The sequence below is a fragment of the Dryas octopetala genome, chromosome 3, assembly GCF_963921425.1.
Source record: "Dryas octopetala chromosome 3, drDryOcto1.1, whole genome shotgun sequence".
In the NCBI taxonomy this organism is placed as follows: Eukaryota; Viridiplantae; Streptophyta; class Magnoliopsida; order Rosales; family Rosaceae; genus Dryas; species Dryas octopetala.
The window spans coordinates 10,194,428-10,207,619 of NC_141368.1; the positions used below are offsets into that span (position 1 = coordinate 10,194,428).

The following is a 13,192-nucleotide window of genomic DNA, read 5'->3' on the forward strand; positions in this document are numbered from 1 at the left end:
TTGTACATCTAGATATTATGAACTAAACCCTAGCTAGTTTAGAGTATCCCACAATTGAAGGAGTTAAATGTGGAAATTTTTGTAGTTTTATATTTATCTATTGTTTATAGTGAATTAAGGAGCTATTCACGTATGCTTCATCCATATACTCCTTTAATTGTATGGTGGAGTGCAATTCATATCTAAATAAATATTTTTTTGCACTCCTCTACAAACATGGAGAGTGTATTCGAATTCGTGTTCTCTTTGAATTAATTGAGAGTTTAGCTTTTGGAAATTTAACTGGTAAGAGTGAATTTTGGATTTTATCTTGATCTTTTGTCATCAATCAAGCATGCCTTGTGTCTTGCCACCCAATTGAAAATTATCTATTGGGTTGACATTCTCAATAATCTTCATGTTAGTCAAAATGTGGAAGAGTATTGACCCAAATGCGCCTCCATTTTTTTATACTTTTAAAAGCTTCAAAATTCAACAAAATGACCACACTTTGATATGCCAGGCACGCCCTAGTTTTGACAATTATTTTCAGGTTTTGATATTTTCTTATGGGCATATATGATCATTCTTTGTGGGTTCGGCATACTCTTCTAAGTAATCCAAATATGTAATGCTTAGTCCCTGCCATTGTGTTATGAGACTATACATGTGCATGCATTATATGGTTTTTATCATTCTTTGCTTGTTTTGCTGCATTTGTTGTTCACATTTTGGAATGTCTACTTTTTCAAACATATGACGCGCTTCTACAAAGATATAAAAATTGGAAAGAGAGAATAGTAGGTAAGTTCTGTTGTGGAAAATGTGAGAGGGAGAAAGATTTTGTCAACCATATTTAGGTCGAGGATGGGTCACACTCTTGTAAGATAAGACTTAATATTTCACTAGAAGTCCATCCAATGATGAATTGCCATACCAAGACAATTACAACGAGACAAAGAAAATATCTAATAAAAAGTAACATTACATGTACCACATTTGCTGATCATATTATTAAACTCATCTCTCATTTGGATAGCTGAGTCTTACTTGAGTATTATTCATGTCATATATATTATCAATAAATGAAGTGTAAATAATTTTATGGTTTAAATAAAACAAATATTTAATGTTAAAATAAACTGCGATTGCCTTAAAGCTAGCTGGCGCAGCAATGGCGTGGGGATGTCTCCTTCGAACTCTCAAGTAGATTTGAAAATTCATATAGATACACTTTTGGTTCATCTGTAACCATCAGTCACATAAATTACTAGTGTTTCTTATAGATACACTTGTCCTTGTGTTTTATTATCAATTATTAATTGCAATGAAACTCTGGATAAACCAATAGCATAATACATATAACAAACACACCGTAACTTGCAATCTTGTTAATGCATTTTCTGATAGGTCCTCAAAACTAGACAGTTCTGTTTCCTCCACCAAATAGTCCTTAACTTGAGGTTGTATATAGTTGTTTAGCCCCAAATTGCTGCTATGGGACTTCTAACTTTATATTTCCCACTCACCCAAATTAAGGATCCGAAGGAGGAATTGGTTGGAGTTGGTCCTCCGAATGCAACAAAACTCACCTTGTAGCTCAGTTTCTGACCCACCTTTTGAAAAACTAAGTTCCTAGGCTCAACAGCCACTGATACTCCAGTAGGTTCTTTCACTTGCACTGCATAAGTACTAGGACTGGTACCAACATTTTTCACTGTCCTCTTGTATGTCACACTCATATTCCTTGCATTTATGCTGAAAATCACAGAGAATGAAGGGTAATTCAAGTCACCAGGCTTAAGAACTGCATTATTTTTAGGACAAGTGAAGTTATTAGTCCCCCTGGAGAAAAGAGCTATTTGGGTAGATGTGTAATTCAAGCTGCACATGTAAAACAGATAGTCTTCAGTGGTAATGTCATAAATCAGTCCTGGATCAGCAGCACTTTCTGGGTCAACATGCCCTGAGCCAAATGCAAAAGGGGTAGCTGATCGAGAAGTACTAGTTGAGCCAACATCAGCAATTGGGGACCCTTTGTTGTCTAGTGTATAAGCTGTAGTCATTAGTGCAGATTTGATTGCTGCAGGTGACCAATCTTTATGTACTGACTTGAGAAGAGCAGCTAAGCCACTAACATGAGGGCAAGACATTGAAGTGCCTGAGATGATATTGAACAACACACTTCTCTTATCACTTTTACGCATGGTTGGGCTAGTCTTGGGTGGCCAAGCAGCCAAAATGTTCACACCTGGTGCAGTCACATCAGGCTTGATCACGTCCGGTCCAACTGAACTTGGCCCTCTAGATGAAAAGCCTGCCATCACCGGCGCAGCCTTGCCATAGACTGTTCCTTTGAACACAATCGAAGCTGAGGGTTTCTTTGCTGAGCCTACATATTGTCTGATGGCTTTAGAAGCAGACGCTCCAAGAGAAGTGGCTGGCAAAATGTGAGGATCAGCAAGAAGCTCTTCACCTTCTTCTTCACTGTTAAGTAGAAGCATTCCAGCTCCCCCTGCCTTCTTCACTTGCTCTCCAATTTCAGTTCGGCTATGTATTCCTCGCTCACAAACCACAATCTTTCCCTTTACAAGCTTCATGACAAGCGAGTCATCAGTGCAATGCTCAGCTCCTTGACCACCTGCAGTTCTGTTATACACAAGTGGCAATTGCTTAGTTTTCTTACCAGAATATAGAGATACCCCTTCAAAAATTTGTCCATTCCCAAGTTTCACAACTGTTGGAAAGCTTCTGTCAGTGTAACTAGCAGCAACTGTCATGATCCATGGTGCGGTATTACTAACACTTGAACTAGTTGGACCTGAATTGCCTGCTGAACATGACAAAGAAACTCCGCGTTGGATTGCCCCAAATGAAGCTATAGCAATGTTGTCACTATAATAAGGCCTAGAAGAACCTCCCAATGAGAGTGACAAAATGTCTACCCCATCAGCAACAGCACTGTCTATAGCAGCCAATACATCAGAGCTAGCACATCCCAATTTCCAGCAAGCCTTATAGGCTGCAATCCTTGAAGTATGCCTCATTCCACTGGCTGAGCCCTTGGCTAAGCCAAATAAGCTTGCATGGTCCACAATATTACCAGCTGCAGTGGAAGCAGTGTGAGTCCCATGCGCTTCTGAGTCACGAGGGGATCGATAATCTTCTGTTTCATTAACTCTGCCAACAATGGCCTCATACCCTTTGAGAAGGGCTCTTGCACCAATAAGCTTTTTGTTACAATTTGAAAGTGAGAACTTTGTGCCTTCTTCACAAGTGCCTTTCCAGTGAGAGGGTACCGGCCGGAACATGCCTGAGTCCTTGAAGCTAACATGTTCTGGCCAGATTCCTGTGTCTACAATGCCAATAATTACATCCGAGGCCAAGTTGGGAGCACTCCAAAGTCCTTTGCCTTTTTGTAAGCCAAGAAATTGAGGAGTGTGAGTGGTATGGAGACTGAGCAGTTCATCAGGTGTGGCAGAGAGGAAACCATCAATTTGGTTCAAGGATTTGAGTTGATTGGTTGTGAGCTTTGCTGCAAAACCTGAAATAGCAGTTTCATAGGTGTAAATGAGTTGAGGAGTTGGTGTTTTGCTTTCTTCTCCTTCTTCTTGAGATGAGAGTTTGGTGATGGAATCAATCACTTCTTGGTAGTACTGTAATTGTTCTTTATGATCAGAGGCTGGGATTTTGGTCTTGTCCATGTGAACTATGTATGTCTGTGTTTCCATTAGAGCAGTTTTAGTAATGGCCATGAAGACCAAGAACAGAAAGAATCTTCTGATATTGATCATCATGGTATCTGCAATAAGGAAGGTGAAGCAAAACAAAACAGTTAAAACATGTCATTTAATGGGTCACCAATAATGCATTAGAAGTTCAACTTTTGGTGCTAACAGAAAAAAAGGGACTACATTGTGAATTCAAGTAGCTAGTGATGAATAAAAAGAGGAATGTGGTCATGGATTGGTAGTTTACAAGTACATAAAGTTCCTAATCTCCTAATGCAAAGAAGCAGCTATCAAACCTTAGTGTGATAGTCTGCTGCTCCAAGACTAACATGTTGGATCAATAAGCCTGACTGTTGACCAGGACCAAGGCATGCAGGACTAACATGATTCTTTTTTTTTAAGGAGTGATTACAACTTAGGGAGATAAGCCTAGCTAGAGGATTAGATTTAAGTAACAATTGAACTTAGAGAACATAGGTGATTAATTCTAAAGCAGTTTGAGGCCTAAATTTAAAGAATAAAAAAGGATTGGTTGGCTTCGTATTGAAAGAAAAAAATAGTATAAAAAATATTAAACTTATCGGTCATATTTTCTGACCTTTCTAGCTGACCACATTATGCCACGGTCGATATATCAATTAACAATTGGTCATAATAATTGATATAATAACTGTTACATAATGTTGGTAACCAGAAAATGTGATCCCTCTAACATTACTTGAGAGACAAAAGGAGAAAGTGAGACAGAGTCAAAAGAGATGTTCAGATGTACCTCTACTTGCATCAACAAAGAGAATGAGAAACAATTTGTGGGATGAATATTGCCAACTTAAAGAGGTACTTGCCTATAGGGATGAATATTGCCAACTTAAAGAGGTACTTACTTATATAGGCAAGAAAGGAATGCGTGTTCTTTACATAGGCAAGTACCCTACCATTACAATAACAAGCGTGTTTCCCACTTTTTCTTTCCTTCAAACTGCACGCCTTCAATTGGATCAAAACTAGAAAGAAAAGTTAGAAAACTGAACAAATGGCTTTTGAAAAGCTAAATACAATAAAGAAGGTACCCACACACTCATATATAAATATATATATATATATGTACACATATATACATGTAGGTTTTTTTACCCAAATACCACCTGCATTATAGGGGGTGTGCTCTTGTACCACACAAACTCTTTTTTTTGCCAATTTACCACTTAAAGTTATCAATATGTGCCAATGTGACACCTACCATGCATCCATTTCTGTCAATTTTTCTGTTAATTTAAAGGGTATTTTTGTCAATTCATGTTATAGAATATATGAAAAAAAAAATCCAAATAAAACTCTAAACTTAAAAAAAAAAAAAAAAAATCCAACCAATCCACCCTCACCCCCAATGTGAGACCTCATAAATTTTTTAAATTTTATTTGAGATTTATTATGAGATTTTGATAATTAATTTAAAGAAGTTGTGATTTTCAAAAAATAGTTTGGAAGTCAAAAATAATATTTTGACCCCTTAGATAATTAGTACTCACTAAGATAAGTCTGTCTGATTTTTCGGTGATTTTTTCCGAGACCTGAGCTATTTTTAACGAATTTTACAAAAGTAATATTTAATTATACTTAAGGGCAAACTAGGAAGTTTGAGAAAAAAAGTTGATGAATTAACAGAAATAGGGATGACATGTGCCACATTGGCACATATTGATAACTTTAGGTGCTAAATTGACAAGAAAAAAAGTTTGGGTGGTACGGGAGCACACCACCTATAGTCCAGGTGGTATTTGAGTAAAAAAGCCATACATGTATGTATGAATTGTGTAAACAAGGAATCCCACATCCACAACTGGGTCATTCACACCTAATCCAGACATGATTCTATGGGAATTCTTTATACCAATCTTATACTGAAAACTTGTCCAGACGATATATATCCTATATTGAAATTCTTTACGCATGAAAAGCTTTTTGTATATAATTGGCATAAAGGATTCCGCATAAGATCCCGTCTAGACCAAGTGCATGTGAATGACTGAGTGTGGATGCGAGAATCACCCATTGTGCAGAACTTGAGCAAGTAATTGATTTAATAAAACAAAATAGTTATTAATCGAATGGACTATGTTTTATGAGTGTCACTGAGATAGTTCTGATTAGAGAACTGAAGGGATCTAAAGAAGTGCAATCTTCAACAGAAAAATCAGAAATACAAGACCCTTAAGTAACTTGCTGCACTAAGTTGGCCCCTTCACAAGTCAGAAAATCATAAGTAATACAAAATCTCAGGCCAATTGTACGAAAATTATGTGACAATATAAATTCTAACAGTTCCATTATGATCAGATTTTATGTTTGAACTCTCCTTTGACTTCAACTTACTTCATCAGCTCCTTCACTTCAAAATATATATATATATGTTTAATTTAGCACACCAATAAAATCAAGGAGAATCTACTGAAAGGAAGTGGCTTGCAGGCTTGCATTATGGTCCCCTGAAAGAAAGAGATTCTTTGTTGGTGGGGTGGTGAGACAGTGGGTTTTGCATTAGCCAAGAATTTTTGTTTGTATTCTGAACTGTTGCTCCTAGCTAGTGCTCTATGCCCATTTTTTAGCTTTCTTCTTATAGGTACTGGTGCCTACTGGAAAAATGATTTTAAACCCACCTTTGGGAAAATTGATAAACAGTATGTAAACCACAAAAAAGACCATCTGGCAGTTCCTTTAGCAGTGGGCACATGGCCTTATCACAAAGTCTTTGAGTCCAATTCAAGGTAAGGCAATATCAAAGCCTGCAAGAAGCCAATAGTGGAACTCAAGTGAAAGGAACTGGATGCACTTACACACCTGACATGACATGATAACTTGTACAACATATATTGATTGCATATATATCTCACGGAGTAGGACTCTAAGGAGACCCACTTATGCAAGTGGATCTCATCCTTGTGAGAAATGTCGTAAGTAATGTGGTTCTCACAAAGATTGTACTACAATATATTCAGGTTCTAACAATTTAAAGATCTGTCTACTTGCTATTAAATTCCACACATGAACTTAAATTTCAGATGAAAACTATGCAATTGTCAATGTTTGCTGCATAAGAATTGGAACTGTGTGATTAATTAATCATGTTTATAGAGAACAAAATGCTGTAGCTGATGAAAATATATGTTTGTTGGACTTGTCCAATTAATTATTCCTGATATAAATCATGTACATGAACCTCCTCTTAGCCAATATAAATCCTTTTGAGAAACAATTTTCATCATGTAAGGACAACATGATCCTCATGGACTGTAAATGACAATGGGGCTCCTCACGGTGTAACGAGAGCTTTTCCATCCAAGCGAGCCAGATACCATCTGCATTTTCGCAATTGGTTGTGCCTTCACCACAACTTGGAAGCTCTTCTTTTGCAAGGTGCTAGAGAAAGACAGACTCATGGGCTTAACAATGATTTCAACTCCTTTTGGTGCTCTGACGGTGGCATTGTAGCTGGACTTAGCAGGACCAACATTTGTGACAGTCCTTCTAAAAACACCTACTGTTGGTTGTTTGCTGCTTTTCAAGCTAAGCTGCATGGTGGGATAGTTGAGAGCATCATATCCAAGTCCCGGAAGCAATGAGGAACAGTTTATGGATTTTGAGCCAACTAAAGGTGCTAATGAGGAGCCCTTGTAGCCTTCATGGCAGAGGAACTGGATGTAGGACATTTCATCCATGTCATAGACTAAGCCTGGGTTCACAGCTTTAGTTGGGTTCACTTGACCAGCACCATAGGCAAATTCTGCATCGCTGTTCACCCTCCGGCTCATTGGTTTTGCTTGGCACAGATTTATACATTGTAATGAGAGTGTAAGCCATGGTGAAAGTAAGCATTATGAAAGAATTGGAATACTATGAGTAAAGGGTCTGTTTGAGATCGAGTTCTTCTGCAAGTAGTGCTTTCTCACTTAAAAGAGCTTTTCTTTGTTTCTGCCGCACACTATAAAAAGCTTTTATCTAGAAGCACTTTTAGCATTGTCAAACACTCCCAAACAGGCCATAATTAAATTACAAGGCTCTTTAAGAGGAACTGCAAAATGAATTTATTTCATACCTGTGGTCATGATGGCAGATCTAATTGCAGCTGATGACCAATTTGGGTGGAATGACTTCACATATGCTGCTACTCCAGCAACATGTGGGCATGACATAGAAGTTCCAGACATGAGTGTAAATTCTGAATATTGTGTGTCACCTGCCAACCCAGTGAGTGACCTTCTAAGGGTGTAAGATGCCAAGATGTCAATCCCAGGTGCTGCAATATCAGGCTGCATCACATATATGACATCAAGAAGAGGTTCAGTTTCTGGCTGATGTTCTGGTTATATATGGATGATAGGAAGAAAACACAATTAAAACTAAACCTTGAGAAGGCGTTTTGATCCCAAATTAATGGGACCTCGGGATGAAAATGAAGCAATAAACGGAGCAAGTCTTTGTGCCTCTTGGGACTTATATATCACTGCTGATGGTGATCTACATGATAAAAACAGCTACTTATTTACTTTTGTAAAAACATTCTACATTTGATAAAATGAGCCATAAATTATTATCACCTTTCTTTTAATCTTTTCTTATTCATTACCTTGTTGCATGTATATATTCATCTATGATTTCTCCAATTGTAGAATTGACCATGGTTGCTGGTGCCATGAATATTTGAGCAGTATCAGGAAACTGATCACCTTCAATAATGCTGCCAACCCCTCCAATTCCTTTAACAACAGAATCTATACCCCAATTTCCAAGTTTGCAGAAAACAAGCTTTCCCTTTACCTTTTTGGGGTTTAATGAGTCCTCGAAGCAGAACCTGTTAGACAGTCAGAAGTTCTTATTGTTCTATGTTTTGTCAGATTAATTTAATCAACTTGTTATTCTTGGCAGTTGATGAACAAACTGATACCTTGCATCGTCCTTGCTTTCTGAGTTTCGTGCTACATCAACTCCACTAACAATAGGGTATAAGTTTTGCTTTGGATTGAATGTGTTCACTCCAACGCCCTGCATATATATATATATATATATTATATATACGTGTGTGTAGCATACACATACAATTCAACTTCACCATACAACACAGCCAAAGTATTATATATATGGTCAATCAAATTCTAAATTATAGCTAAAGTTAAACTTCTTTTAAAGAAAAAAAAAAAAAAGAAGATGGCCATATTGGCACTCTAAACATGACTTTCTGCACTCTTTTACACATTCACACATAGGAATGTAGAAAGTTGTTTTTTGAATATGAGGAATAAATTTTGGCTATTTTTGTCAAAAACCCAAGTGTGGCTAGTAATTGAGAGCAAAATAATCATGGTGAAATTCATAGTGTAGAAAGTTATTCTTCTGAAATTAGGACTAAATTTTGGCTAATTTTGTCAAAAACCCAAGTACGACTAGTAATTGGGAACAAAATAATCATGGTAAAACTCACAGTTGTATACCATCCAAGCAGAAATGTAAACTTACTGAGACATCTTTTCCATTGCCCAAATGAACTTTGCTAATGAACTGCCTATCAATGCCACTAGCTGCCACAGTCACCAACCATGGTGCATGATTGAGAACACTCCCCAAACTAGGTCCATCATTCCCAGCTGAGGCCACAGTAATTATACCTTTCTTCATGGCATGAAATGCACCAACTGCTATGCTGTCTAACACATAACTTGTAGACCCTCCACCAATAGAAATGGATATGACATCGACCCCGTCATGTATGGCAGCATCATATGCTGCCAGGATGTCCATGTCTGCGCAGCCAGAGCTAGTCCAGCATACTTTATACATGGCCACCCTGGCGGAGGGCACTGCCCCTCGGGCAGTGCCCTTCGCCAGGCCAAAGAGATTGGCATTTGGGACTGTGTTGCCTGCTACGGTTGAGGAGGTATGAGTGCCATGGCCATTCACGTCTATAGGGGATAATATGTCAGCTGGGCCTGGATTAATGCCATCAAGCTTGAAGTATTTGGCCCCTATGATCTTGCTTTGAAGTCACCAAAATGGAAAAAACAAATGGGTTAGGCCATTTCAAAACTAATATTGACATTTTTTTAAAAATAATGTGTGAATATTAATGATTAATAATGGCATGTCTACATCATAAATCATGGAAAACGGGGATTAATGGGTGGATTCAAATATTTTTATATAGTAAATGCATTTTAATTGTTAGAAAGTAATATCGAAGAGAATGACCCGTATGGTAATTACTAATTATAACAAATGCTGTCATTTTCCTTTTCTTTTTATTTTGCTTAAAACACATATGGTAATCATAACATTGACATGTCACAAACGTGTTTTGGTGTGTAGCATATGGATGAAAATCTTTTCAAAATAACTTTCTGAAAAAAAAAAAAAAAGAGAAAACTTGGAAAATGGGAATTTGCAAAATCTTATATTAAATTAAGAATCTTTTCTCAAAATGATTTTGTAGTTCGAAAAAAAAAAAAAATACTTGTTGCATCCTGAGAAATTAGCAAAGTGGCCACAAGTTCCTTTCCATTTTGCTGGTGGAGGACCAAAGCCATCGCCCTTAAAGCTTTTGGACTCTGGAGTAATTCCTGTTAACACATGAATTAATAGCCAGATTATATACTACCAATTGGTAAATTTCTTATATACCACCAATTGCAACAACAACAAAAGTAAATATAAGTTTTTATCATCAATTAAAGTTTATAATAAATAAATATTTAATTTTCAACCTGTATCAAAGACAGCAACAATAATGTCACTTTCACTCTTTAAATTTCTTCTAGCTGCTAATGGCAACCCAATGAAGTCCCATGATTTTGTTGTGTGCAGCTTGTGATACGCATTTGGCATCACAGAGAGAACTTGGTCCATTCCTGTATATTCATCACGCGTGACTTAAGATTAATTGCGTAGAAAGATTTTCTTACCAGACAGTTTGATATATTGTGTTACCAAATTCTCTACAGAGTTAATTACACTTACACCTCCTGAGATTTATCGTCTTTTCATATACACCCCTGAGGTTTCAATAAGTACACATACACCCCCTGAAATTTCAAAACTGTTGCATATAACCCCCTACAAGAAAAAAAAAATAAATAAAAAAGAAAATATATATTTGTATTGAGGTTGGATTTTACACTTTGAGTAATCTTATTAGGCCATTTAACCCCTTAGTATGCTTTTTTACATAATTTATCATCATTTTTCGTCTCACTATAGGAGGTTATATACAACAGTTTTGAAACCTCAAGGGGTGTATGTGTAATTATTGAAATCCTAAGGGGTGTATGTGAAAAGACGATAAATCTCAAGGGGTGTAAGTATAATTAACTCTTCTCTACATCATTCATATTCACGTAAATTCTAGTTGAATGTATGTTTCAGATTCACAATCACATACAACATACCTGATAATTTTTCGGCTTCATCGCTAGAAAGCTTAGCAGCAAATGCATTGAAGCTCTTTGTATAGCTGTAAACCATGGACTCTTTAGCAGCAACATAGCTGCAAAACATATCAATCTTCAATTTCATGTATATACTTCAATGTGTATATCTATTTTGTAAATATTTGCAATAGAGAATTTCATGTCAACCAACCTTCCTTTCACAGATGAGAGGACATGCATGTGTTTTTGGGCTGCGGAGTCAGCACTCACAGGATGATCTCCCAAGTACACAATGTAAAACTTCTGTGCAACATTTCATAATCAAAGCAACAGCAAATATACATGGATGAGATAGAGCTAGAAATATAAAACAATTAAAGAAATATATTTAAGGCTACGTATTAGGCCGGGTGTGTACCTTTTGGTCATCTCCTTTTACACAAACAAGGCCTATTAAGACCACATGGAGAAGAAGAAGAAGAAGCCAATGATCAAGAGGAAGAGAAGTACAGCTAATTTTCTTGCTCCACATGATTGCAGGATTGATGGTCTATTTGGCTCTGTACTTTATGTGTATATATATGCCAACCTAGCAAGGTGGTTTGACAAGGGAACTTAACAAAAACAAGAGCAGAAATAGAAAATGATAAGAGCAAGAAGCTTGAGCTTAGCTTGTGCAGCTCTCATCGCTGAGGTTTTTAATTGTTTGGAAACCTTAAAAGTAAGATGACAGAATTTCTGGCTGTGTTGTGCTCAAGGTCAGTGTCATGTATGGCCGGGCTAGGATTGCTTGTTTTAGAGAAACTTGCTGAAAGTATCAGCTCTCTCTTTGTAACTGTTCCACTTTCTAAACGGGCCGGGTTATATATATAAAATATGCATGTATAGTATACGGAGTGTTTCTTGTCAAGCTGTGAATCTAGATTGCCGATTAGGTTGATTTTGGTCCAAATTCACAATCTGACGAGAGAACACTTTCCTGTATGTATGTATATATAGAATGCCTGCATATGGCCATGATATTTATTGACCTTATGATTTTAATTTTCCCTGATATATATTATTCTTCTAGGTTGTTAAATATGCCTCTACCTTTCAATATTTATTGGTTTCAGGCTTTAATCCTCAACCCTCAACTTTGATAAAATTAATACCAATTTATTAATTGGATTATGATTTGTGCAAGAGAAGTGATTGCAAAGCCAAAAACTCCTAATTAAAAATGAAAAGATCACTGTCAAATTCAGAGCAGTACGTGGCTTGGAAACAAAGGGCTATAACCTTTTGCTTGAATTACTTGAATTCAAATTCAAGCAAATTGACATTTCTGTATTCATTGGTAGCTAGAAATAAGGATGAGTTAGAACTTATTAACAACGACTTTTTAACTTATCAAATGGATTTGCTTATATCTTATAAAGGATTTACCTAAGCCTGGGAACTAGGACGAAATGTAGTGTAAACTTAATTCGATTGTATTAAGCATTTGTTGTCTATTACTCTAACATGAAATATAAACAAGGTTAGAGTTCGAACCACACCCCTCTTATTTGACCACTTTTATGGTACTACCAAAATTAAATGTACATGTAAAAAAGGTAGGCTTAGCTAGGGTTTTTTTTGTTGGTAGCATAGAGTTCATAAAGGCTGGCCAACAGTGTTAGGTCACAGTGTCACACCTTACTCGTGAGTATGACAGGGGAAAGTTCTGTTTTTTTTTTTTTTGGTAGCATTGGCCATTTATAGGATTGTAAGTTTGTAACCCCTTACTAGGGTTATAATTAAGGTAATGCATTCATAGAAGCCTTAAACAAGCCCATATTTTTCTATGGCTTACCATTAGTTTGGCGGAATAACTTTCTCTTGTCTAAAGTACTAGACAACCTTGTATTCTTAAAGGTTTATGCTTAGAATCTTTGGACAGCCGAAAATATAATACTTTATCTAAAAAGTATGCTATGTATGAGTGATTCTCTCATTCACATTTGGTCTGGACTAAGAATCTGTTATGTCAATCTTATACAATAAGTTGTTTAATTTTCATATAATATAAATTTCATCCGAGTT

At 36.6% G+C, this 13,192-nt stretch overlaps 2 protein-coding genes across 3 annotated transcripts; both read right to left on the minus strand.

Annotated features, from left to right (window-relative positions):
- Nucleotides 1-1,240: 1,240 nt before the first annotated feature.
- SBTI1.1 (subtilase family protein) lies at nt 1,241-4,614 on the minus strand. 2 transcript variants are annotated; one of them, XM_086236764.1, is made up of 2 exons: nt 4,595-4,614; nt 1,241-3,781 (listed from the first exon to the last, which is right to left on the minus strand). In XM_086236764.1, exon 2 carries the CDS (start codon nt 3,774-3,776, stop codon nt 1,458-1,460), a length of 2,319 nt encoding a protein of 772 aa, XP_086092890.1. In that variant the 5' UTR covers nt 3,777-3,781; nt 4,595-4,614; the 3' UTR covers nt 1,241-1,457. The 2 variants fall into 2 exon arrangements, with proteins under 2 accessions (XP_086092890.1, XP_086092889.1); XM_086236763.1 differs by lacking the exon at nt 4,595-4,614 and adding an exon at nt 4,483-4,550.
- Nucleotides 4,615-6,862: 2,248 nt separating this feature from the next.
- XSP1 (xylem serine peptidase 1) lies at nt 6,863-12,072 on the minus strand. The gene is made up of 11 exons (XM_086236901.1): nt 11,544-12,072; nt 11,337-11,428; nt 11,144-11,241; nt 10,463-10,606; nt 10,213-10,318; nt 9,222-9,738; nt 8,653-8,750; nt 8,335-8,559; nt 8,114-8,225; nt 7,804-8,017; nt 6,863-7,527 (listed from the first exon to the last, which is right to left on the minus strand). The coding sequence occupies exons 1-11, from the start codon at nt 11,655-11,657 to the stop codon at nt 6,992-6,994; spliced, it is 2,256 nt and encodes a 751-aa protein (XP_086093027.1). The 5' UTR covers nt 11,658-12,072; the 3' UTR covers nt 6,863-6,991.
- Between the last annotated feature and the right edge of the window lie 1,120 nt (nt 12,073-13,192).

What these genes read in the sequence shown, in the direction of transcription:
- SBTI1.1 (XM_086236764.1), bottom strand. Translation starts at nt 3,776, where the DNA reads ATGATGATCAATATCAGAAGATTCTTTCTGTTCTTGGTCTTCATGGCC.
- XSP1 (XM_086236901.1), bottom strand. Translation starts at nt 11,657, where the DNA reads ATGTGGAGCAAGAAAATTAGCTGTACTTCTCTTCCTCTTGATCATTGG. An exon ending in AATTTCTCAGGATGCAACAA is followed by an intron (nt 9,739 to 10,212) that starts GTATTTTTTTTT and finishes GTGACTTCAAAG; the next exon opens with CAAGATCATAGGGGCCAAAT. An exon ending in GATCAAAACGCCTTCTCAAG is followed by an intron (nt 8,018 to 8,113) that starts GTTTAGTTTTAA and finishes TATGTGATGCAG; the next exon opens with CCTGATATTGCAGCACCTGG.